The 26,901-nt window shown below is 36.6% G+C and overlaps 1 protein-coding gene across 3 annotated transcripts; it reads right to left on the reverse strand.

Moving 5' to 3' along the window:
• Positions 1–230: 230 nt before the first annotated feature.
• Positions 231–25,737, reverse strand: SNX16 (sorting nexin 16). Of its 3 annotated transcripts, none has more exons than XM_032182507.1 (8): positions 25,718–25,737; positions 21,177–21,640; positions 17,367–17,453; positions 13,464–13,612; positions 8,533–8,602; positions 4,683–4,819; positions 2,373–2,489; positions 231–2,061 (listed from the first exon to the last, which is right to left on the reverse strand). In XM_032182507.1, the coding sequence occupies exons 2-8, from the start codon at positions 21,546–21,548 to the stop codon at positions 1,953–1,955; spliced, it is 1,041 nt and encodes a 346-aa protein (XP_032038398.1). In that variant the 5' UTR covers positions 21,549–21,640; positions 25,718–25,737; the 3' UTR covers positions 231–1,952. The 3 variants fall into 3 exon arrangements, with proteins under 3 accessions (XP_032038398.1, XP_032038397.1, XP_032038399.1); XM_032182506.1 differs by lacking the exon at positions 25,718–25,737 and adding an exon at positions 25,627–25,657; XM_032182508.1 differs by lacking the exon at positions 25,718–25,737 and adding an exon at positions 25,534–25,549.
• Between the last annotated feature and the right edge of the window lie 1,164 nt (positions 25,738–26,901).

The raw sequence follows: 26,901 nt of genomic DNA on the forward strand, positions 1-26,901 counted from the left end.
TGCACATTGCTTTGTCTTCTCATGACTGAACTGTAAGATGTTTATGTTGCTTTATTGTCACTGACTAGATTTGCGTTTACCTGCAGTACTTTAGAACAGCCTAGCATATACATAACCCAAGCACCTTTTCAAGATTTTTTTGGAAACATTTTTAGTTGTAAAGCTAACACTAATGCACACAGTTCAATTATCATATCAAATATACGAGTGACATCTGACAAAAGATAACATGAATTTTCAATACGGTGACATAACTTTATTGAGTTCACTCAATGTCTCTGAGGATTCAGGTAGACTATAAAAACGAATAGTTCCTTTTATATTTTAATCTTCAACAGAAATACAGTAAGTTTTTTGGTGTCTTGTTACAACATTCTCATTCATTTTCAAGCAAATGATTTTGGTACAAACAGAACTCAGACCTAAAGCTGAGTAACTGCACGAAACCATGTGAGGTAAGAAATGTCTCTTTCTAATAACATTTTTATTCTTTCACCAGGCAAAGCATTCAACATTTTTTCTACAATGGAAAAGAGAAGACAGGTGTTTTGTCCATAGTTTTATTTCACCAGGAAGGTTCATACAGTTCTGCATAAAGGTCATTGTATGCACAGTCTGATGTACAAAGCTCCCTTTGAAAACTCCAGCACAAAGACACTGCATATTAACAACATTAAACAACGATGTGGGTGGTATGGGGGGGGATTAAAACAAAACAGCATTCTTCCTATCGGAAAAGCAGAATAAAACAAGGCACTTTCAGTAAATAAGTGAAGAACAGAAACAATCTGTATCAAATATTCCACAAAGCTGAGCAAGAGCACTGTAACAAAATTCTGCAGTAATGAACAAGTAAAATACAAAAAGGCACTACATAATCCTCTCCCTGCCACTCCCCTTTCTCAACCAATTAGCCAACTGAACTTGGCACAATGGAGTCTTAATTATAAAGTGCATCTCCTGTCTCAATGTTTTGAAAAATAGGCTTTAGAACACATGTAGAGATATCCCCACATGTACAATACATTGAAACAAAAACACATTGCAACTAGATTCAATCTAGTAATGAACTGTGCAGAGAAAAATATGGCTTCTTTACAAGTCTTTCATTTATCTCCATATAATCTGGAATATTTTTAAACAAACATGAATGCATTAGCAAGATAAGAGGTAGTATTCCAAGTAAAAGGCAAACTCACCGATTTTATTGTTACATGGAGATATGGCAAAGGTATCCCAGGTTTTAAAAGCAGCATTATCAAACTAAAAGTATTACAGCATGCTATCTTGGGATGAAAATACACAGTGTTTTGGGGGTCTCGTATTAGTTCCTTCAGCAAAAATGACCATTTCTTTTTTTTCTTAAAATGTCACACTACCATGTTGTTTCATAAGTATTTTTCTCTTGGTACTCTAAGTTTTCCTATTGCATTGCATTAAAATTTCCAGAGAAATATTCTTCAACTTTAGAATTTAAAAACAACATATGCTACAATCTTATTAAACGTAAGATGAGTCCATCTTTACTTTAACAATCATTAATGTATGGCTATTAAGAATATGAAAACACAAACACCAAACAGATGAACACATTGAATGTGTCACATCAGTGGCAACGTATGACATGCTAGTTAAATGTGTTTGGTGATTTAAAGTTTATGCCACTCAGCTATGAAAGTCAGCCAAATTGTGTATGTACACTATCTAAATTTTAGCTGATTTTAGCCCTTATTAGACTTTAATATATTAAATATATAAAGGCTAGATAAAAACTGAACTCAAAGCAGCACTGGGTATATTTCTTATGTTAACAATTTGTAAGGATTTATGTAAACATTCAATATGTGCATTCTTGCTCTTTACTGTAAATTCTTTACAGCTACTATACGCCCCTACCCACAGTGTATGTCCCAAGCGTGAAACTTTCCCAGATAACAGCAGATGCTACCGATCTATTCTTCTTCATCAGCAGTATATGCTACTTCAGCAACTTCAATTTCTGGTACAGAATTTTCAGGCAGAGAGCCGCTCCAGCATGCCTCGTGGTTCTCTTTATCTGAGCTGCAACAACAGATCAATAAACTTTGTCAAATGGAAACTAATATCATTCTCTACAGTGATTTTATGCCTGCAATCTACCAAACATTTACAAAGCTTGTTCAACTTATCACTTACACTAGCTCTAAGACCTAAAATCATCCATCCTGATGGCCTTCATGAAACATGGGATAGCTACAGAGAAGTAAAAAAAAAAAAAAAAAAAAAAAAAAGCTGAATTCCTCAGCTGTGCAGAATTTATATAAGACCGACGATTTAAAAAGATACCTTAAGAAAAATTAAAAACACATTTTAAGTAAAGTAATAGTATTTACCAGCCATCCTCACCCAGGGTACCCTGGTCTGCTTCTACTGCAGAAGACTCCACCTCACCACTGCACTCACTTTCTTCTCCTGACATTTGACGAGTCATTTTTCCTGAAGATAAATCCCTGTAACAAGTAAGAACAGAGTACCATCAACCTATTTATAACAAACGTTCATCACCAAAAAGCTATTTCATTTTAAACTTTGCAGTTTCTGGGAACCTATCAATCTCATTCCTAACATGAGCCATATTCTTTTATTACTACAGAGGTGCAGGGTTTGCACTGGATAGCTATTTAAAGAGCTTAAACAAAATTCAATCCTTTGCTTGTATCACAATTTGGTAGCTGTACAAAATAATTCACATCTCGGAGAAGTGACTATGATTTTAGGTATGCAATTAGAAAAATATGATCTAAGCCATGTGCACCTTGCTTCAATGACAGAAGGAACAAAATCAAAACACAGAAGGAAGACAGACAAGATGATAAAACAAATTTCTTCAACAATTTCACAAGTTTCTCCATTGGCAAACTTGCAACTAAAGTTACAGAGTAATACAACCTCCTATTAAAGGGAAAGGTAATATTTTTTTTTTCTTAACAGCAACATAAATTGATGGTCCAACTAACCTGGCTAAAAATGGACATGTGTTCATGTAAAATTATCTACAAAAAACAAAACCAAAAGAACCCTTGTTTCCAAAGCATTTCTCTGCATGGAAAACAAATTTAGTGTTGAAATCTATCACTTGAATTCGAAAGTCTTGTGAACAATTTTGTGTTGAAAATAGTTCTACTATATTCACAATATTCTACTATATTCTACAATATTTGACCTACTATTGTTTCCATACCTTTAACATGAACTAAGTAATACTTCAGTATTTATTATCTAATTAATTATTGGTCTATCTTTGGGCCAAACCTGGCACGGTATGTTTGAAAGCCTGTAAATCTGATATTTAATCCAGTTTTTAATATACATTTTAGACACCTGGCCTTGAGAGTGTAAAGACAGCAGATGCTTAATCAGGGCCATCAGATCGAAACATTTCAACAAGGGAAAAGTAATGTTCATTCCTTTTGGGTTCCATTCCTATCACCCAAATTCATTTCTATTTATTTATTAAACAAAGTCACACCATTACTTGGTAACTTATTTTTACAACTAAAAATCACTTCAACTACTACTTGGCTGATTTTCAATACTTTTGAAGCATCTTGAAAACAGACAGGGTATATCTGTATTAAATTAAAATAAGAAGAATGAAGCAAATCATCCGTCTTCCAGGAAAACAATAAAGATGAAAAGTCCTTCTTGTTAATCATGGCTTTTTATTTCAGTTTTAATCATACAAAATTTCTTGACACAATGTTTTAGCCAAATACAAGTTAGTTAGTTTTCACTGGCTATTTCGGCATTTTTGATAGTACTAAATCATGATTTTTTTGTAAAAGAGGAAAAGCATCTTCTAAACTCTCAGTTACTTCTCTTCAGGAGTAGAGTTACAAACTAAATATAGTATCAGAAATCAAAATAAAACACACTAATTTAAATCCTTCTCCAAATCTAGCCCACTTAAACCATATATTCAAAAATGTAACCTGTTAGTTAATCTGGAAATGCTAGAATCAACAACCTAGTCAATACTGAAGTACCTTAGTATTAAAGCATGCATGGGAATTTAGTCCTTTGCTAAGGAAACCCCATGAAGACTGGCTTAGCAGGCCTAGCAGGACACTGAATATTAACTCCCCTGCACCTGCTGCAAAATTTAGCAGACATGCACCATAAAGCTTTCCTATGAAACACCACCGATTTTTTTCTTTGGATTGAAATGGACAATCTCCAGTGGTATTTAAAAGCTATCTGTGGCAACATTCCAGGCAATTCAGAACTAAGTTAGACATTAAAACAGGCATATAGGCATTTTATCATTATGTTCTGTCAAAGCTTTGAGTACAGGGGAAATTTTGTAACTCAAGGCAATTTTTCCACTGCTCTCACCTCTATCACTTCACATATCCAACACTTCAAAAGCAGAATAGAATCTTTACCTTTTCTTTACAAGATTTAAAGGATTAACAAACATAATCCTAGTTACTTTAGAGGGAGAAGACAGGACAACGCTTTTGCAGTTATTTGTATTGAACAAAAGCTTTTAGCCAGAGAAAGATTACTGAAAATGCTGCCTTGTGTGCAGTTATGTGGGGAAAATTGTTTTCAAGAATACATATAAAGCTGCTGCTTCCAACCATCTGGAGAAAATGCCTTCATGTGAAGAAACTCCTGAAAGTCCTACAATTTCTACATACCTAATTCTTCTTTCAATAGCATCTATATGAAGTTGTTTTTCATTTAACAATTTCTTCAGTGATTCCACCTCCCTTTGTTTTTCAAGCAGTTCTTTTTGTAGACGGTAATTTGTTTCTTCCAGAGTTTCACAGAAAGCCTAAAAGACATTTAAGAACATCTTCAGTTTAACTTCAGTGGACTGCCTTTATTGATTTTTCTTTTTAGAAATACCAAACTGCAACAGAATTGTAGCTGCTTTTCTTTGTATTGATTACCATAAAGAGCTACATACTTAAAAAAAAGTTGCCTTTAATAAAACATGCCACTTTGCTTTGAGCAATGAATTTATTATACTATATTGCAATATAAATACTTTACTGCATCCTTTGTTTGTGTCTCAATAAAATAAAAGGTTTTAGAGAAAGAGGTTTCCCTCTTCTGACATGCAGTCCCTAATATTGAACCTTTTTGCCTATAGAGAACATCAGCTGAAATCCCAAACTCCCTTTGTACTTCACATAAACTTTGGTTTCACCTAACTTAGAAGTCAGTTTCCTAGATCTAAGTAACAGAGATGCTAGGAATATTCAGAAAAAGTGAATATTCTTCACTTACATGTATACCAGATAAAGATAGAAAGTTACAGTTGGGAACCAAATAGCTGTTGTAAATATGACAAGCATAAAAACTCTAAGACCAATAATATTTTATTTTTTAAGAAGCTTAAAGAAATGTTAAGAGCAGTATTGACTCAGTCATGGCAGGTATTTTGCGTTACCCTGCTGAGGACGACACTTACATAGCACACCCTGATGAATTTGACAGTAAGCAGCCTCAAGACTTAACATAGAGCTAACATTTAGTGCAATATTCACTGAATGCAGGAAACAATCAAAGTGTTGGCACAGAGCCTGGTGATCTACTACTGGTAAAAGTGAGCCTACCAACACTCATGTGCAATTCTGATTTAATAATTTACATGCTCTTGCTAAATAAGGAAACACATTTAGGAGGCTATCTTGGATTAACATTACATGCAACTAACCACCAATCCATGGATTTCACTATATATAAACATTTTATCTGATGTTAACTGATTCTCACTTAAGAATACTGCTACGACTGCATTCCTAAAAGTGCAGTGTTTTTCAATCCAATAACCATTTCTATTTTTTTCATTGAGTTTTACTTTTTTTTATTGACAGAGATAGCAAATTTATCTTAGTTGACAAGCATTTAAGACCAATCATCAGTTAAGCCACAGCTTTATCCACATCTTTTAGAGCCAAGAACACATTACACACAATTCAATCTTCATGCAGCATTTTAGGTGAACTCTAGCAATCATTTCCATTAAGCATTACTCCTGTTTCATCCAAGACAATTAAATGAATTCTAGTGCATGTTGTAAAACTGTTTGTGTTGCTGCTGAAAGTTGGCCATCGTCTCCTTAAGAATATCATTAAGTTATTTAATTTCTATCTTTGTATTATGCACATATAAATTTCCCTATTCACAGGGAAAATAAGAATATTCTATAAAAACATTTATAAAAAAAATAGAAGTTTCAGGAGAGCAGACTTCAAGCTCTTCAAAAAAAACTGCTTAGAAGAAAGAATCCATGGGATACCAGGCTGGAAAGAAGATGGGTCCAGGAGAGCTCATTGCCTTTCACCGACTACCCCCTCCAAGCTCAAGACAGGTTCATCTTAACAAGTAGGAAATCAAGCAAAGGTGGCAAGAAACATGCATGAATGAGCAAGGAAGTGCACAAATGGTGGAAACATAGAAAGATGACCCAGGACGAGCTGCTCTCTGATCTTGCACTGATAAGATTTAGGAAAGTGAAAGCCTAGCTGGAACTTAATCTGACAAGGGATGCAAAAAGAAAGAAGGAAGTACTCTGTGTGTGTACATATTCAACAAAAGGAAGACTAGGGAAACTTTGGACTTGCTGCTGAATCGAGCGCGAGAAGTGGTGACAGATGGCACTGCACAGGCTGAGGTACCTGATGCCATCTTCTCCTCCGTTTTGACCAGTAATTCTGGCCTTCAGAAATGCAGGCTTCTGTAACCAGAGGAAAAGACACAGAAGGGCAAGGCAGACTTACCCTTGGTAGAAGAGGATCAAGTTAGGGAGCACAAACTGGACATATGTAAATCCACGGGGCCTGACAGTTTGCACCCATGAGTGTTGAAGGAACTGGCTGATTTTTAGCTTAGTGTCCAACAGGACCCCAGAGACCATGGTCATTCAAAGATCAACATCAAAAGATAATTAAGGGACTGGAATATCCTTCACATGAGGAGAGGCTGAGAGAGCTGATACTCTTCAGTCTGGAAAGAGAAGGCTCAGGGTGATCTTATCAATATGTATAAATTCCTGGCGGGAGGGAATGAAGAAGAGGGAGTGACACTGCTCAGCAGAGCCCACTGACAGGAGGCAATGGGCACAAATTTAAAAAAGAGGAGATTCAATCTGAATACAAGAAAACACTTTAAAAACAAAACAATCAAAAAAAACCAACCAAACAACAACAAAAAAACCACCTCTCCTATTGTGAAAGTGATCAAAAACTGGAGCAAGTTAACCAGAGGAGTAATGAAGTCTCTGCCTGTGGAGATACTCAAAACCTAACTAGACATGGGTCCAGGGCAACCTGCAGCAGATGACCCTGCTGAAGCAGGGTGTTTGGAGGAGGTGATCTCCTGGAGGTCCCTTCCAACCCCAACCACTCTGTAACATGATGTACTAACCTCAGAGACCAGAATTTCGTGACAGCTACATCTGATAAATTTCTAGAAATGGTTAATGGGCAAAACTACAGCAGCACAGCTATTGTAATAGTTTGTCTAAATTTGTATGGTGGAAGAATATCCCTGACACTTCACCACAGTTTGCATGATTAAGATTTCTAGAGAAGGTACTTACATTTCTTAATGAACAACTATCTGAACAAGTAATTCCTGTAATTTTAATCTTAAATTAGCTATTTAATGGTAAGTTGTTTAAGATGAAAAGTAACCATATAGAAAATCAAACAGGAGCCCATAATAAACAAAATATACCAAATCCTTCAGGCATACATAGAATGGAACAATTTTGATCCAGTGGAACAAAAGCCAAAGCACTCTCACTTGCACTCAACAGAATGCAAAGTATAAATTTAATTGCAGGAGCTTCACTTAACATTCATAATTTCTATAGCATTAACAATGTACAAACAATTCTGAAGCATTTTTATTTTATCAATTAAGAAAACTAAGAAGACCAGTTCTAGCCACATTTCATATAGCTAAGCATGCCAGTGAAACATACTTCTAACAATACTGCATATGCAATACAGCATGCAGTATTTATTAGTTGTCCACTGTGCTCACATGCATGTTGCAAGTCTGCTGCCTTACCAACTACTTGACACTACTCAGTTATCAGCAAGAACACTATTTTCGGTGGTAACAATTACTCCCTTTATTACATCTCATAGAAAGAATATTTTACAGCAAGGCTTGAAGTTTATGGTGTACACATTGTGACAATGTGTTGAATAAGTCTTAAAAAAAAACCCTCTACTTATATTCAGACCAGGACTACTTCTACCACTTGCCTTTAAACAAACAAACAAATTTCATACACTATGCATAAGGGCTAAAAGGAAGCAATTGTATCTTGGGACAGGGATCAAGTATAGCAGTCAAAGATCATCAGTGTGCACCAACTATCAACAGACTCTTGTCAGTTTTAGAAAAACATACATTTGCAAATGTTTGTGAAAGGGTAAAAGCGTTCCATTTGCAACATCCCAGCATATTTTACAATATTTCAACAACTACTGATTTCTACTGCCTAACATATTACATAGCACTTACCCTGCTCTCTTCTAGACTATCAAAAGGACCTGGAGGATCATCCAGACAAAGAAATTCTCTCACTGCAAGGCTTTAACAAATAAAATAGAGTGAATTACTTAAAGTACAAAAAAAAGCAACAATACTTACAGATGATGATACAAAGTCATATTTCTTTAAGGATGCAGGCATACAACCTCATATAACTCTGAAGTATTCACATTAACGTCAATAAACTATTAAGTCTCACTGGTATGTGTTAACTAGGGACAGTATTTAAAATAAAACTTGAGAAGTTGCACAAGTACACTGAAAAATTTTTAAACAAAAGGTAGTATTCAATTTAGAACACTTTTCAAATCTTCAAACTGTATCTTCAGAATTTAGAATATTATAATTCATTACCAAGTAATTTATTATCAGTTCTGTGCTTGCACTCACTACTTACAAATCCCTAAATCATCTCCTATTGCATTAAATGCAAAAAAAAAAAAAAAAAAAAAAAAAAAGAGGATCCAAAATAATTCTGTCTCTTCCTCCTAAGTCCCACTGAAAGGTGATGGCAAGATGAAGAAGTTTTCTGCCCTCCGTACAAACACAAGAAATAGAACTTCTATCTAGCTACCAATCTGATCAGTTTCATATTCAGCAAGGAGAATGGAAAGTGAGATATTTTTTCAGCTAACATTGGTTATGACGTCACTTTCAGTTTTACAAAGACTCTGAGCAGTATTGATCTAAAATGCATCCTGTACTGAACCTTTATTTTGTTGCTGGATTTATGTAAGCCTGTTTCAATTGCTTGTTGCAAATCTGAAGATGGAGGGTTTTTTTTCAGCGAAGGGTTAGTGAGAGTTTTTGTCTTCATATCCACTGTCACCCAAGCAGCCCTTACAACAACATGAAAAATTCCTCCTGTGATAATGATCCATTCCTTTCTCCACTTAAACTATGTGAAAAATGTATGTTTTTTTTCCATGACTTGTGCAAGCCATAGCCTAAACTTTCTTCCACATAAATTAATAAAATTCTACTACTAAAACTAACATTATCACTCCAACTAGCTCAGAAAGTGATAGATGGTAAGAGTCAATACAATTGTTAAATTATTAGAAAAATAATCCCAAACCAACTGAAAAGTTATTCAGCCATATAAAGTACATTTTCAAGGAAGTTTTTTCTTCCATCCACATAGTTTCATCAGCTTGTTTGAAGTGACCCTTTTCCACCATAGTGCTCAAACCTATTTTTTAATGGTTGAATTGCTCTTTTCATAAAGATGAAAGTTCTGCTGAATGAACTCACATATGCCTAATGCAGAAGAATTCATTATATGGAAACACTTCTGCTCATCATTCCTCTCCAGTATCTTCATGCATGACTCACACAGCTCAGTTCAAACATTTTAAAATATTTAATTTAATGTCATTAGTAATTTTATTTTGAAGTGTAATATTAAAATGACAGAACATACGGCAATGCTTGTGCATGAAAAGCAAATATGCAGACAAATAGATGTGCAAAAATATTCAATCTACAGTCTACTTCTGGAAGGCCATACCCATTTTTTGTTCTCCTGATAGCTGCTGGCAGAGTGGTCTGTATTTTTATATTGCTTTGGAAACTTCTTGAAAGCTGTAGATTTACTGTTTAATGTAAGTCAAGAAATTTAAAGCCACAGGTCACTGCAACATAAGACTACTGAAAAAAAAAATATATTTTTTTCTAAAATATCCATCTGATGACATAAATATTCATTTGCAGCCTAGCTTTACTCTGAGAACCCGCTTTCCCCTCCATGTGTTATACCTCTTCCTTTCATTTAGCAAAAAAGAAGATAATTCTGCCACTAGTGACAGTTCACAGAAATCTTCCACATCACGTAACGGAGACTGCTGTACGTGGCTTCCTCTCCTTTATGCTGCTAAGCCAGCTGACATCCTTCTCAAAGGAGGCAGCAACGCCAGCGCACACCCGTACTGAAAAGGGCAGGAAGGACAGTGCTGCACCAGAGATCTGGGACAAGACTCAGCAGCTGAGTTTCTCCCTTTCAAGCTGCTTCTTGTACAGGGTGGGGGCAGAGGAGAGCCCTGTCATTTATAAAGCTTTGTGTTACTTTTGTTTAGCAGGTTAAACTTCTTTCTCCCACTTTGTGGGTTACATGGAATTTTCTTGAACACATTAAACTCTGTATGTGGATTTCAATTTGATCTTCCACTGAATTCCCAATATAAGGCAAAAGATGAGAAATCTGCAAAACGCAGAGACTCTAAATTTACGCCTCTGCATGCCAACCTAATATTTTATCTTTAAGCCACTTGGTATACCTATTTTAAATAGAAATAGATTCACAAAATTACTTCTTTATCTGGAGTGCAGATTTTCCTCACAGTCAATACACCCCGATGATAATACAGTGCATAAAGAGAAATGAAAGAGACTTTTCTTCAAAGAGAAAAGGTCCTTCACTTTTGGTATGACCTAAACAGTTTGATGTATTTGCAAAATCAGAGAAGGGTGAGATTTTAAAGAGGAAGCAGGGTCAGATTCTCACCATTGCTCACGTAAGATGTAAATAATAATTTAACAGTAACTATTACTCTCTGGTAAGTGGATAAGGAATCAGACAGATCATATTTATCTAATTTTAATCATATCATGAGGAATCCGGATTTTCCACAGATACAAACATTATATCCTATCAGGATATCTTATGTTTTGGAATTTTTATTCTTCATACAGAGCCTCACACAGCCAAGAGCCAGGTTCTTTTCAAAGCCACATTACAGCTAACTACCTGCTCATTAACCAAAATAAAAACCTGATTCCACAAACATTTATATTACCTTCTGCATCTGATGAGTGAGTTGCCTTCACAGCTTTTTTTTTTTAATTATTACACCGCCATCAAGATATAAACAAGCTACTTCAAATACCTAACTAGCTGCAACAACATGAAGTTCAGTAAAAACCCTTCAGAACTATTCAAGAAGACTTAAAAAAAAAAAAAAAAAAAAAAAAAAAAAAAAAAAAAAAGCCCACCCAGCTCACTAGTTTATCACCAGCAGCGAAACATAACTGACATTTACAGAATTCCTTTTCTTGGCACTCCTATTACTGTGCAATTTAAAAACCAGGAAGTTCTTAAACTTCGCAGCCATATATTTGATCCAGATGATCATGTTTAATAGCTACTGACAGAGAAATGCAGATGTTGATCCCAGTTTGTTTGAAGCCTTTTATGTTTCCTGTCTCAAACATCTCACAACAAACCTTCACCCGGTAGCATGACTTACTGAGAGATGACTATGAATCATCCAAAAAATTAGCATTGTTTACTCAGCCTTCTCTATCCCCTTGATGATTTCACGTGCCTTGTTCTTTAGCCAAGCCTTTCCCAAGATGACAGACTAAATAGACCAGAACTCTTCTGTGGATGTTCTTCTGTAGTCTTCTCAATATTTCTAGCAGACCCTCTTTTGAAACTGAATACTGTGTTTTAGTACTGTACAATACTGTGTTTTAGTACTGTACTATGTGGAAGTGCAATTCAGATTCCCACAGCAATAAAGTATATTTTTGTTTACTTTCAAGTTCCTCTTCATCAACTTTTATTTATCCTTTTAATTATTTCTGGATACTGAATTGAGAAAACTATTTATATCCGTGAAAATGGTTCTCTTCTATGTTGTAAAATCCAACTGAGTATGATTCTGTATGTATATACTTAGTGCCATTTTGCACTTGGAACATGTAATTTAATCTGTTAGTCATTCCGTGCCTACGGATCCTTTTACAATACTTCACGATCTCTTTGCTCACTTCCAGATATTCTGAACTTTGGTGTCTAGAACTGTGATCTAGGATCCCATATGTAATGTCCCTAAATTTCCAAGAACCCTTTTATCCTTACCTTTAAACTATTTTATATGATTTCTCTCCTAACTACTTAGAAGATAAATTTTCCTCTGCAAAAGATATTACTTTTCCAAATATTGTTAACCTTCTTACAATATTTTTTTTTAAATTGCAAGCAGTACCACAAGTGAAACTTACTTACCGATCTATAGTTCCCAGACTTGACACTCAAATTCCTTATAAAGTGTCAACTGTAGCAATAGCCATTCTTCCAAAAAACTCAGGTAGATGTGGGCAGTAGATGCTCTTATACAAGAGCCTAGCTATTCTTTTTTAGTTCACCTAAAATTAAGGGAACGCTGTTTGCTCTACACAGTTTCTTCCTCTTAATTTTCAACTGAAACTTTGTTAAAAAGACAGTTCCTCAGACTGATTCCTCAAAGAATGGTTCTGATACAGTAACAACAGAACTTTAGATCTGAAAACCTTCTCCAGCATCAGAAGTAATTGCTCTGCCTCTAGCAACTTACTGAATTCCTCTTTTGGCCTATATTAACATGATTTTACATTTCATTTGCCAAAGTTACATTCTTCTCATCCTCCAGCTTTGGGAGAATCTTCCACTTGGTATGAAAATAACATTGTTCAAAGAGACCTTTGCACTTTGTTGCTTAAACACGGTATGTTTTTTAGATTCTTCTTATATCTTTTTTTTTTGATTTGTCATTTACATTTACTCATGTAAAGCAATCCATAAAGGTACTCCTATTCCTATCATGTCATGTAAATTAAACAACTATAGTTTAATGCACATTTTAAGAATTTATCGCATAATAGCATAGGTACTTAGCACTGTGCAAGCCTAACACTTAATCTCATTATAGTTTTCAGTTAACTATGTGCAACTCCTCTTTTTTTGCTTAGATTAAAATGTGATTAAATTAATAGGAAACCAAATAATTCATATTATGAACAACATGAATGTTAACAAAAATCCATTACTTTGTAGCTCAAAAACACTGTTAGACTCTAGTAGCCTATATGAGGGGTTGGAACACAAAAAAACAAATGCGTAGGAAAATTTAATTACATACCAGTTAGCAATATCTTTGTGAGCTACTAGGTTCTGGAGGAATGCTTGTAGTCCCAGCTGTCGATCTTCCAAGAAGTCAGGATTATAATTATCCTTGAACCAGCGCTTTGGTGGAAGGGCCAATCGAAAGCCTGGAAACATATCTTTTAACTAAAACAGAAATCAAAGATGAATGAAAACAATAAAAAAGTCTATATGAAATACTGAATCTGATAAAGGCGTTGACTTTACTGAGAATCACAGGTTTGTTCTGTCTTCAGTTCAAACACTAGGCAATTTTCACAATAGTAAATAAATTCAAAATATACATAGTATAAATTGTAGGCACAGTTCTGTCACTGTACCTTATACAACGAAATGCTCTCTCAAATTCACCATATAAAAGACAGTACTCCAAAGCTTTGCTTTGTTATGTAATGTCTTTGAGTCAGTAAATGTAAGGAAACTATCAAAGCAAAAAGTAGCAGAAGAGTAAGCATTTCAATGGTGCTTCTTCTACAGTATGCAGGGTTAGTAAGTACTACACAGATAAAATATATAAAGCTCATTACAGACCTGTAACTCTGCAACTCATCTTTTCTTGAGGACTTTAACAATGAATGGCGACATATGCATGGCATCCTTCTAGTAAAAAGTAGCTCTTTGTACATGGAAAATATTAAAGTTTCCATATGCGTGGAGGTGGCATAAGCCTTAGTACTGAGACTTGCAAAATTGTATTTTTGGCTTACTTTATTATTAATGACCTTTACTAAAATGTCAGAAATATCTAGAGAGATTTTCTGTGAATTCAAAATTGAAATATGTGAGCAGAAGATGGAATTTATATAACAATTGGAGCCATCCACGCCAGCCAGTTACCTGTTTTTCTAATATGCATGAAAACCAAAAAATATTAAAACTTCAGAAGAAAATTTCTAGATGCCTTTTCTTAGAAGGTATGCTTCAGACACAAAACCTCAAGCAGGATTTAGAATCAATAGAAAAAGCAAACAGATTTTTACGAAAATAGCTTTCCCTCAATTGCCTCAAGAACAGTTTAATCTTTTTGCAAAGACGGGATCAAAGAAATTTCTGTCAGAGATACTGGCACATAAAGCAAATACATTCATACGTGTCTTCCAGTGATAGGAATTCTACAAACTGTCTTGAAAACAGTAGTGTTCTATGTTTACAGAGCACCACAATAATTCTTCAATGGGTATCTTGATTCTTGCATGGAAAAATTTTAGCCTTCTGACAATAAGCTTTAATTTTTGTACTTTTTAATTACTTTTCATAGACTCTTGGAAAAGGTTCCGGGTGGTTCAGTTAAAAAGAGATACTGTATTCCAGCTAGAATCTCCCTACAGCTTAACAAAATAATCACAAGTGGGTCACAGATGCGTACAGATGTACTATCTCATAGCATGCAAAGGATGCTTTTTAAAAAAAATCACATAATTGCATAATTAATTTGTAGCCCTATGATAACAACTAGTTTCTTATTTATAGAACAGTCTATTCTGAAAGCCTTGGTTCTTGTTTGTGCATTTAAATCTTCCCACTTTCCTCTTTGCTTTCTGAATTTTATCTTTGTATTAGACTCTTCTTGATATTTTTAAGTTTATCTTTGGTCATCCAAAATTCCTTCATCTCTATCAATTTAACATTAATATGATACATGTAAGTATCCTTCATGATCCACAAAGTTAATGAAATGCTGAACAGAACCAAACTCAGAAAAGATTACAAAAGGAGTTCCTGTATTATCTTAGTTGTACAGACAATCACTTCCAGGAAAGCTTTTCAAGCAGATGGATCTCTGCTTTAATGACTTCATTTGTCTGGTTATGTAGATCACATCATTTATTTCTGAGGAAAGAGTATGCCTACCCACAGATTACTCCTGTCAACAAACATGGTATGAGAAAGCTATCAGCTGTCAGCATACCAATTTTCAATGGCAAGTCCTGAGGCGTTCTTTCTTGAACACTACTTGGATGCATAAGTAAAAACCATGGGGTCAAACGAGTTATGCTGGCTGTGGCTTCTTGCTTGGATCCAGCATCTTTTCTAGACATCTCTCCCCTACACTGTCATGGGATAGCTCATGCGTGTCACATGAGGCAGTGTCTCAGGGAAAATTAGCTAACTTCTTTGTTCTTAAGATGGATCATTTCATTCTTCACTCAGTAGCTCTCCAGGCAGAGTAATAGCCTTGACAAAGCTTCTCTTCCCACTGTTTTGGGGAGAGAACAACACTTCCCATATACTTCAACCCACTACATGTTATTAAGAGACAAAACTTACACATCTAGCCAAATTATAGTCTTTGCCTCTAACACATCAAGTTCTGTCATGCTCAAAATACTCTCTGATTTTGTTATTACAGCAAGAAACAGTATATTTCAGTCTTTGTTGTATCATTTGCTTTCTACAGTTTGCTCTCATGTATTGGCTTTTCTTCCCTTACTTCTGTTTCTAATGATTTATAGAAGTTTACCTATTGCTCTTGGCGTCCTGTGACAGCTTATCTTGCACCTTAGCATTTCTGCCTTAGTCTTCACAAGCTTGTACTACACTACTTGTACTATCTGTATGTCTTTTTTTTGTTTTTGATCTTTTTGACTTACATGTATTCTTTTCAAATCTTTTTCAAAAAAAACCTTCTGCTGCACTTGTTTATTTTCTTCCTAAAAGGAGAGTTCATGGCTTTCAGCTCTTCCACTTCCATTCATTTCTATTTTATTAGCTGCTCTGTACTAAAACTGTTTCTGAAACTGGTAGAAGCTATATCCAAAACACTTTCCAGAGTCCTACTGCTAACTATTTTTTCTCATTTATTTCTCACAGAGGTCAGGACAAATATAGAATGATATTACTAAGTTCACTAGCTGCTTCTATTAGTTAGCCAAGTTGTATTCATTTACCTAGTCCTTCTGATTTTATCTACAGGCATCCCATTTTTTTTCACCTTTTCCTCATTTTAGTCACTGCTGAAGTTTAACTCTCAGTTCAGTTTGGACATCCGAATACACATACTTTTTCTATGTGTCAGGCATACATGTATACCTGGTCCTCCTGAAAAGCCCTTCCCCCTCAGTTAATACTTCAAATCATGATTCTCATAGCAATCAGTTATTCAATTCAGCTGTCACTTAATGCCAACCTTCTAATATAACTTCAGGGAAAAAAATAATTTGCTACCAACCTCAAGAAAGATGGTAGTTATTTGTTTCTTCTCCTTTTTTGCTCTATACAAATATTAGTAACAGATTACTAAACATTATTTACCAATTCAAAGACTTTTTGCTTTTTATATATATTTTTAATATTGTAAAAATATTACTGTTGCTCACCCAGAACTTTTCAGTAGGAGTCTGTATCTTCAGCTTTAAAGATCTGATAAAGTATTTCATAATTTATGTCCAAGACACTAAAACCAACTGAAAACTGACCAACATAAAACTAAAGTTTAACGAATATTGAAAGCTCTAATTATCAGTCTGTGCCCCTAGAAAAAAACAGTTTGTTGCACTGATGGAGAATAAACAATTATTGGATCATTCCTGCAAAAATATACAGGCTCCTAGTTTTTTTTCCCACACAGGGGATGCAACTACTGAATGTTATTTCTAATCCATTCAATAAAGGAAATTAAATATAAAGTATGAAGCACACTAACAGCTGGAGATGAAAAAATATCTTCTTTTCACTAGATATATGTTCATATGTGTAATATATGTCTATTCACATATATAGTCTTCACAAAAAATGAGATACAATTTGTCTTTCATTAACACAGTATATGTTATGTGCAGTGAAAAAGCAAGAAAAAAAAGTGACAAAAAAGTACAACAAAGAAAACAAAACATGAAATAAAAGTAAGTCAGATGAGAATTTACCAGCATATAGTTCTAACCTTGTCATTAAGCCTGGAGAAGTCGGTGTACCGTCTGAAAACCACCCAACTTTCCTCTGGACTTCTTCTTACTAGTATTTTATATACCTGTGTGGAAAAACAGGAACATCAGAAAAATATGCAGAATTTCAAAATGCATTGGCTGTAAGGCTGAAATTACCCTTTACTTCTTAATGAAAGAACTCTCAGAAAAAAAAAAAAAATAGATCAGTATAAACACTATGAATAAATTGCAGATTTAATAAAGGACTTTCCATAATCCCCAAATATCTTTAACTATTTTGTCTTGAAAGAAATGGTTTGTGAAACTAGATCTGGATTTCTTCTCCAGAAAGAAGAAAGCTATCAGCTGTTTTCTATAGTCTCAGCTATCGAAGAGATAAGTGACCTACTTTAACTATTGCTGAATTATCGTTTTACTTCATAATCCTTAAAGCCAATCTGTCCTTAAGATGACTGTAATAATCACTTACTGAGTGTTGTATTATTTGAAAAGGTCTCATCTGACTTGGCTCGAAAGCAAAAGTGACGCAGGATAAAAATAAGATGCTGCTTTGGTCCATTTATCGTGAACATTACTCTGCCTAGAAAGTCAGGAACTATGACCACTTCCTCTGTTTGCAGCGTCAGAATTATGATACTAGCACTGTAGAACTGAAGTAATGGAACCTTAGAAACAGATTTAGCAAAACAGCAGCACAGTAGTAACACTGTTTAAAAGCCCATGGATAAAAACAAAAAAAAACTTTAGAACAGAAATCTACAGATCAAACAGATTAATAATTAAACATAACGAATCCAAAAAACACAACGTCATCTAAAAATATTATACCATGTCTAGGAAAAAGAATTCTCATGTCACAACCTTACTTTTTCCAACATAAGGAAAAGGACTTTGCACTTGCTCTGGATTAGCTTTTCCAGAAGGTGTTCTGTTATCAAAACTGATTAAATACAAGGGAGAAAGAGATAGTTTTTTGGAATTGTAATGATAGACACTTCACTTAATTACTTTTAAAACACTTTCTAATCTGTTTCATAGTAAAATCATTTTTTCCACAGCAGATTAACTAACAAGTACATTTTTCTTGTTGCAGTCCCAACACATAGCCAGCCACACAGCTACCCCAGCTTCTGTACACCAGACACTTACCTTTCAGAAAAATGTTTCAACACTTCTATTTTAAAATCTTGTAACTGTTTGCAGTTTAATAAATTACACAGGCTACACACAACTACAGTGAAAAAGAAAAGTATTCCTTGAGCAAATACTTCTCTTATCTACTTTTTAAACATAGAACTCTACTTTCAAGCCGCAGCATCTGTAGAAGTCATGGACTATGGTAGAGGCAATATTTTAGTCATGAGCAAAAGGTTATTAGCTTTTCAAATTTATTAAAAGATGCCTGCAAAGACAGCATGAAAACGTAACTCTTCTTTCTTACATTTTCTGTGCTTGCCCAAGTGTTCCCTGTCGTAGCAAGAGTATAAACAATTTTACGTTATAAAAATTACATGAAGCGTAACTGCTACATAAAATCATGAAGACTTACTGCTAGTACACAGCAAAACACAGAACAAGCAGCTTTGCAGTAGCTTTGCTGATTTACAGGATGTTCCACTAAAAGTTCTACAAATACATTGCTTATAAACGCACATTAAAAAAAGCAACCAAACAAAACCTCACCAAACAGCTAGTCTGGCCTTTGCTTTGAGCGCTTAAGTAAATATTACACAATGTAAAAAAAATTCTTTTCAAGTTATGTGTACATAATTGTAATAAAGAGCACAATCAGCTCGCGATTACTGTCTAAAAAAAAATACAGTCAACCTGAATCTTTCTGGTTTTCTTGCCAAAGAAAAAAAGTCTTCCTTTCAAGATTTGTAATTAACAAACAAACAGGACTAGGCTATTACAAAACTAATTGTCACTTCCTTCACACAGTTTTTTGGGAAAAACTACAAAGTCAACAGACTGAAGTGCTTTCAGGTAATCATTAATCACCTTATTCCACAAAGACAAGATACTCAATGAAAATATGCAATATTTAGTAACAACTTTTTAGCTGATTTAGTGTCTCATTATCACTTTTTACTTAAGCCACCTAGAAATGATAATGGAACAATCCAGAGCTGCTAACACATTTGAAATCAATGGCTTACAAGCGGTGATGTTTTTAACCTAGCATTTTACTCCCTGTGTTTCAGCAGCTACGCACTCCAACAGGCAGTAACATTTAACTTTTTTTTAATATTTGCCCAGCACCCAGCTGGAGTAACTCAGACTCACATTTTTGAGGAGTATGACATATTAACAATTAAAAAAAAAGCTAACTAAAAAAATGCAACAACAAAAAACCCTTTAGTAAATGAGCCTCCGCTCTAGCTTCTACTGGTGGTTTCAATTTAATTTCCACTGCCTTCCATCTCATTGATTTTTGCATTATCGAAGCAACTGAAATTTCTAGCACTAATGACTTACTAGTTTTAACGCACAATAGCACGCTTATTTTCAGCATCCAACTGAAAACATAAACAGTTAATTACATGCTTTCAGAAACAAAAACAGCAACAGACGTGAATTGAGAAAGAACAAAAATGCACCCAAGCAATTTATCCATGAAGAATGCTTCGTTTGTTCTGTAACCTGGACTTCTAAATTCAGTGACAACTTTGACTCCTTAATTTCAGTGCAGCTGAAGCACATCCTACGTGCACAGTTGATTAAACCTTGGCATATTTTCAGATTAAACTGTGTCATCTTAACAATACTACTCATTGTCTTAGTTTTGAAGGTATTGTTTAAAAAGGAATCTTTTCATCTCTATGTCACAAAAATTTGGCTCTTTTCTAATGCTACCATGCATGAAGATGTTAGAAATTGAAAACCTTATGTCAAGTCATCATTATCAAATAATTCAAAAGCAAAGTTACTTAGTTCTTTCCAAGAAGAACTTGATTTTACTAGTATTTGAAGTATCAAGATATTAGCTTCCACACACACCTATTTAAAAGAAAATAGGAGAAAAAATGTTTGTCTGCTATTTCCTCCTTTCTACCTATTTGTGACAAACATTGCTCTCCTGAAGGAACACAATTAATTAATAACAAATTCCATCAGTCCCACAAGCATTGCCTAATAATCTCTTAGAAATGTTTCAACCAGTTCCACAAAAACAAATGCACAAATGCTTTAATATATGGCTTGTCAAAAATCTGGATTGCCAGCTACTGAACATTTTCAGAAAAATCAATACAAATCAGTTTAGCTGGTGTTCTGTCGTAAGATACTGCATGTGATATCTCACTCTAATGTATTCAGGACAGAAGATTTCCAGTAATTAGAAACTAAACCTAGCAACACAAGAAGCTGTAAAAATGTTTGTGCTTTAATGCAACTGTTGTATGTTACTAATAACTGTTAAAGGTAAATAATACCTGGATGTTTTACCATTAATTTTAAATACAAGACTACATTTTGAGATGTTTAACTATCTAGAACTTCAATTTCTTGAGAAATGGCAACTTTGCAAGATTTCTGACTTTTTGAGCAGATATACTTGACACCTAAGTACAATGAAACACTTCTATTCCACATACAGAGTTACAGGAAAGACTGCTTCTAAGACTCATTTTTTTTCCACCTGTATAGTGAGAATGATATTTTCCTTTCAGGCTGCAGGACTGCAAGACTAGTATTTGTGCAGTGCTCCAACATCCCTCCGAGATTAATTAGTGAAAAAGAATGCAGAGCACGTTCAACGATTATCTTGTCATTAGAGAATGAGCTATACCATCCCAAAAACTTACAGTGAATTTTGCCCTTTCCTCCATCACCTCATAACCCAGTATAGTAGGCGTGGACGGTCGATCCTCCCAGCTTCTGGAATCTGTGTTCTGCTCTATTTCTTCTACAGGCTGAGTACAATATTCTATGGATGTATCCATACCTGTAAATTTAGTCCTAACAAGTGGACTACTACACCCAGATGATGCAGAACCATTCTGGTCAGGCACACTCATCTTTTTAAAACTACCAACGGCAGAGTCCTCTAGCTGTCCTTTTGAGGAGCTGGAACTTGTTGAGATGCTCCCAAAAGAAGAACGTCTTTGGTTTCTGTTTGTAAAGCTGGATGATGAGCTTCCAATAGGAATAGGAACAGGAACATAGGGAGTTGCCATCCTTTTTGGAAAAAACTCTCAGTTTCAGGTCCAAAAGTTTAAGGTTTGTTCAGTGTATGCGCCATGCTGTCTCTTCTTTTCAAAAACAGCACCTGCAATGAAGGTCAGGGAAAAAAAAGCTTTATTTATTTATTTATTAAGTGAAAGAAACACTAAGATACTGCTTTGGAAGAATTTGTATTAGTATTGGGGTAGTAAATAGCAATACTGATGGGTAAACATTTTCACAAATAGTTTTGCTTCATATAAAACACTGCTTTCAAATCATCTCAACAGGTCGAGGGACAGCTTTTCATGAATTCTCTGCCTTTCACAACTGTTAAAATAAAAACGATGGAAAGTGAAAGTTAAGATTATGAAAGAGAAGTATTTTTTCCTTTATGAGATAAGTACAATTTTTATTGAAAAGGTAAGGAACTTTCAGGCATAAACTAAAATGTTCGTGGAGGTTTAGTGACCGTTTAGTACAAAGAGTAGAAAAGTCCTTCTCAGGATTGTTTCTGTACTATGTCCAGGAGCCATACGTGCAGGCAATAATATGCATGACATGAGCAACAAGAAAACACAGTAAACAACATGGGTGAGAAAACATATTTGCATCTCATATATATATATATATATATATATATTCACTGAGTATGATGTATCTGTTTTCAAAGCAAAATATTTTTTTCAAAACAACTGTTGCACATAATGCTGCAGATATCTGTAACAATTAACTGGGCACACTTTCTGTAGCTTGAACTACGGCAATTTAAGTTTTACACGCATGTACATCAAAAGCAGTGTCGTACTGGTAACCAGTTTTCCATTTCAGGAGATGAACATGGGAAAAAAAAAGTTCAAGCAAAGACGATGAATCAAAAATTTGATATTGTTCTACAAGAAAATCATTTCAAGCTAAAATTAATCTCTTGTGTATATGTATGTTTCTATAAAAAAAATAAAACAACTGGCTCAACCTGCCAAAAAAAGCACCATCATCTCATACCAAAAGAAGTGTTCTTACAAGATGCAAATGAGATGCTATCTCTTTGGATTAATGGGATTTGAGTCACCACCTATTTCACCCACGAGTACACCAACCAACCACGAAGCTGCAGGCAGCTATGAAATGGGAAACTGTCAGCCTGATTCATATCATATATACAATCAATCATCTACTGAAGCAAAAACCAAATGAGTTTTTTAATTGCCAGGGTGAAGCGATGTTTTTATTCTCTTCTTTTAAATAAATATTAGAGAACATGAATAAGTAAACAAACATGAAATGAACCAGTATCAAAACGAAAGGCTGAAAAATGCTCTTGAAATAATTCATTCAGAGGAACACAAATCAAAAAACAAACTTCCTGAGCCTTTCAGGAACATAGCGAAGGCTTCACGTGCTCTGCATGTGTGAAAGCTCAGGGAAGATGACCTAAAGAAGCCATTTCAAATTGGCAGCAACTCTGCTGAAGTAACTCTGCTTCACCATGGGGGTGAGGCTGGACAACCAGCTGAATCTGAGAAAACAGAAACGCCAGTGTCGTAATACACTCCTGATTTATTTTGCTGGTCAGGTGCACAATTTGGACTACCCAGCAGCTTCTATTGCAGCACAGTCCTGCGTGACTTAACTCAGCACAGGCTGCGTGACTTAACTCCACATATCAGATGGCTGATGTGCCTCAGCATTGCACAGGTGGAAAGAAGCAAGTCACCCGTCTTGGAAGCATTCTTCACTAGCAAGGCTATGATCTAAATCCCTTTTTTCCACCTTGATCTCAGTAAGCAAATCTGCCCTCTGCCTCAATTTAACTTTGCTTTGAATTCTAAGACAGAAAGAAACATCAAGATGTGATGTTGTCTCAGGCAGATTTCTCTAGCAGTACAGCAGCCCATAAGAATTATGGAACAACCTAACACCTGGCTCTAGTAAACGTTACCAGCATGAGGAACTGAAAGCATCCCCTTAACAAATGCCCTACACAGTGATGTTCCTGCGAGGTGTGGGATTAAATCCCTGTAAACAGAAGAACACAGCTGAGTATAAGGTTTGTAACAAATCAAAGGACCCGTAAATAAATAGATAAAATAGGATTATATCCTGCTGCTTTATGAATCTAAAACATATTAAGAATCAAAACAAAGGAAAATATGCCCACACCTCAGGGAAACTGTGATATTCACCCAGGAGTTTTCAGAACTTTGTGAAGGAAAAAAGCCTGTGCTTTTCAGCACTTTGTATTTCTGTCATTGTTGTTAAAAAAGACATTTTCATGTTACAATGGCTTCTGGACAGTGCCTTTTCTAGAAGAACTCCCTTCTTTAAAGCGAAACGCCAGTCAAGAACTTACTGTCTTGAACTTACTACGACCCTGAAATGCATACACATCACTGAAAGGCTTAACATGAACGGATCTGTAGTGCAAAGCACCTGGTGTTAAGAATCCTATATCCATGCTATTCGTGCTTCAGCAACTCTTATTTCAGTCTAGCATTAATTTGGTACCATTGACACTGAATGTTTATTTGCAGCTGGACTGCGTTAGGTCTGCTCCCAGAGTGCATTTTTGGTTGTATTTTCTTCTGTACACTTTAAGACCATCCCAAATTGTGAGCCAATGCATACTAAAGGGTGTCGATCCCAATACTTGCTTGTAAAAGAGATCCTTTGCTCAAGCTCACAGTAAACACACCCATAGTTAAATAAAAGGAGCCAATGCTATCAGTATCTCACCCATGTTCCTACAACTCTGAAGAGTAACAGAAGAATACTCTTTGAGTAATGGAAGCATCTGGTCAAATGAGCTAACAGCATGCTATGTCATTTAATACGATATATGTTTTTCAAGAAAACAGAAAACATAGAAAGATATTAAATCAGAACTTACTATACTTATGAATATATGCATATGCAAATTCATCTTAAACTGTAAAAGTATCAAAACCTCCAACTATCTAAAATACTTATTATGAATTACAACAGGGTTTAAAAATCCCATTAACATATGCTTCATAAAGGCTGAACTTGTGAAAATGGCACCATGCTCAAACGAGGGTCACAACTTCAGGTCTTAAGTCTTTCTATGTGAGGCTTACTGCCAATTCACGTCACAGAAGAAACAGAAGGCAATTTAGTAAGATACTTTAGGACAAGTCACGGTGCTCCTTGCTCACAGCATTGCAACAAGGAGGGATGGTTTAGGTGGGCACTATTCGAGCTTCCCGGCAGCCTGGGCTTGCATTACCGCGTTAAACCAGTGGCATGATCGCGCCCCACCAACTTTCCAAATAAACAGCGCACTCGTGACACCTATAATATAAACCAGCTGCTGCGCTCTCTTTCTTGTACTAAGTACTTAACTACCTTACTCGTTAATAAGAAATTTGCTCCCCGTTCAGAACCTGCGTTTGGCTCAGCCTGCTCCCCAGCTGCAAATTAAAAAATGCAATAAAAAGATGAGAACATTTGTCCAACTGGACTGCTAAGTGTGAAACAGGATCGGAGGGTGCCCCAGGAGCCCTGCCACATGCCACAGGACAGGCTGGTGGCAGCTAGCCCTGCCTGGTGCTCGCCTCCCCTTCTGTAGGCTGCAACAAAACCACTTGAAAGGCTTTGCCTCCAGTTTGAAGCTACTGCAGCTCCAACCCCTTTTAAGAGCTAATGGGTTTTAGGCTCAGGGAGAAACACGTAGGCCATCCAATTCGGGGATAACAGACCATGAAACAGAACAATCCCTATTTAAGGCTGGTAATGGGATTTAGGAGAGTTTCGGCTCCGCGTTGCCACTCGGTTACACTCCGCAGGTCTCTGCCTGGGCGGCCAAGCCCGGCTGACCCCCGTTTTTTAGGATCTAAGCACCACAGCGGGCTGTTTCCTTAAGCACTACAGAAAAAAAAAAAAAAATAAAGAAAGAAACCACTCGCTGTGCTCGCTTACACAACTCCAAAACAGAACCACCCACACACCCCACAACGACTCGGTGCCGGCTCGGCTCACCTACACCCCCCTTACCCCAAACGGCCGCCCCGCACTAACCGCCGCGGGCCCCCAAACGCCTCAGCGCCGCCGGCCGCCCCCCGCCCCGCTCACCCGTTCGCCGCCGCCGCCGCCCCGCTCGGCTCAGCCCGGCCCGGCCCGGCCCCGCCCCGGGTGCCGGGGAGGCGGGCTGGCAGCTCGCTACCTGAGCTTTGGAGGAGGAAGAAGGGAGCGGGCGGGGCGGCTCGCGGACTACAAGTCCCGTCATGCCCCGCCAAGGTAACGCCGGGTGATTCACGGCGGCGGCTTGCCGCGGGGCATTCTGGGTGATGTAGGCGGCGCGTGGTGCGGTGGGGATTGTAGTTCCCGAGGGATTGGGTGGAATGGAGGGGGCTGAGGGCCTTGTGCGCCGCCCTCACCGCAGCGCTGCCCCGAGGGCGGGCAGGGGGCTGCGGGACCCCCGCAGGGTGACCTGGCCCTGGCCCTGGGCCTGGCCGAGGGACGAGGCGGGCTGCGTGTCCCTGCTGCGCAGCCCCTGTGCTCCGCAACGTCATGTCGCTTTGACGTCATGTCGCGCCACAGCGCCGCGGATCACTGCCATGTCGCGATAGATTCTGGCGTGAACACCTATCAGCTGTGGTAGTGGGGTTCCGTGTTAAATTTCACGGATGAAAGCGACAAGATAGTTCCCTGCAGGGGGATTTTTTTTTTATTATTATTATTATTTTTTTTTTTCTTGAAAATGTGGGGAATAAATCAACCATGCAGTATCTCAGTGACTTGTGCAAGTAATGAGGAGCGTGGTGTTGTGGAGAAAGTGAAAGCAGCACAATCTGTGTCCAGAAGTGTATTATCTTCATACACCTTATATTTATACACCATACATGTATACACCCTACAAACACAATACACACAGTTTCTGAAAAAGTCCCTCCGTTGAGCTTGCATCTTGAGGTTACCACGTGCCTATTTTTCTAGAGCTGCCTTTATTTTTAGTTCCCTACACCCCACACTTCAGCCCTTTATCTGTCAGGTGTTTGAGGACTTTGGATATTTGGGATTTCTGTGTGTCAGCAGCTTGCTAGCACAGTAGCAGTGACTGCTGTCAGACATCTCCCCGTGCTCACAGCGGTGGGCGCTGTTAGATGCTGGAACAGAAAATATTCCCCCTCGTGTTCGAACACAGCACAGCTGATCTGATTGCTTGTAACATGCCTGGTACCTTAAAACCTGGCCAGTGAGATGATCCAATCTGTGACTGCAAACAGTAGCCTAGTCCTGTTGCATTATACACTAGTATTATACACTAGTATTATACACTAGTCTGGGAGCTACTGACACCACCGGAGTGTTATGCTTCTTCTGCTGGGATTGTATTTCTAAAGTCAA

This window comes from Aythya fuligula, chromosome 2 (assembly GCF_009819795.1).
Source record: "Aythya fuligula isolate bAytFul2 chromosome 2, bAytFul2.pri, whole genome shotgun sequence".
Taxonomy (NCBI): Eukaryota; Metazoa; Chordata; class Aves; order Anseriformes; family Anatidae; genus Aythya; species Aythya fuligula.

Coding starts and splice junctions, on each gene's coding strand:
- SNX16 (XM_032182507.1), bottom strand. CDS start 21,548: ATGGCAACTCCCTATGTTCCTGTTCCTATTCCTATTGGAAGCTCATCA. Junction 17,454..21,176: donor AGGAAAGGGCAAAATTCACT/GTAAGTTTTTGG, acceptor TTTTCCACACAG/GTATATAAAATACTAGTAAG. Junction 13,613..17,366: donor TCTCCAGGCTTAATGACAAG/GTTAGAACTATA, acceptor TTTCTGTTTTAG/TTAAAAGATATGTTTCCAGG.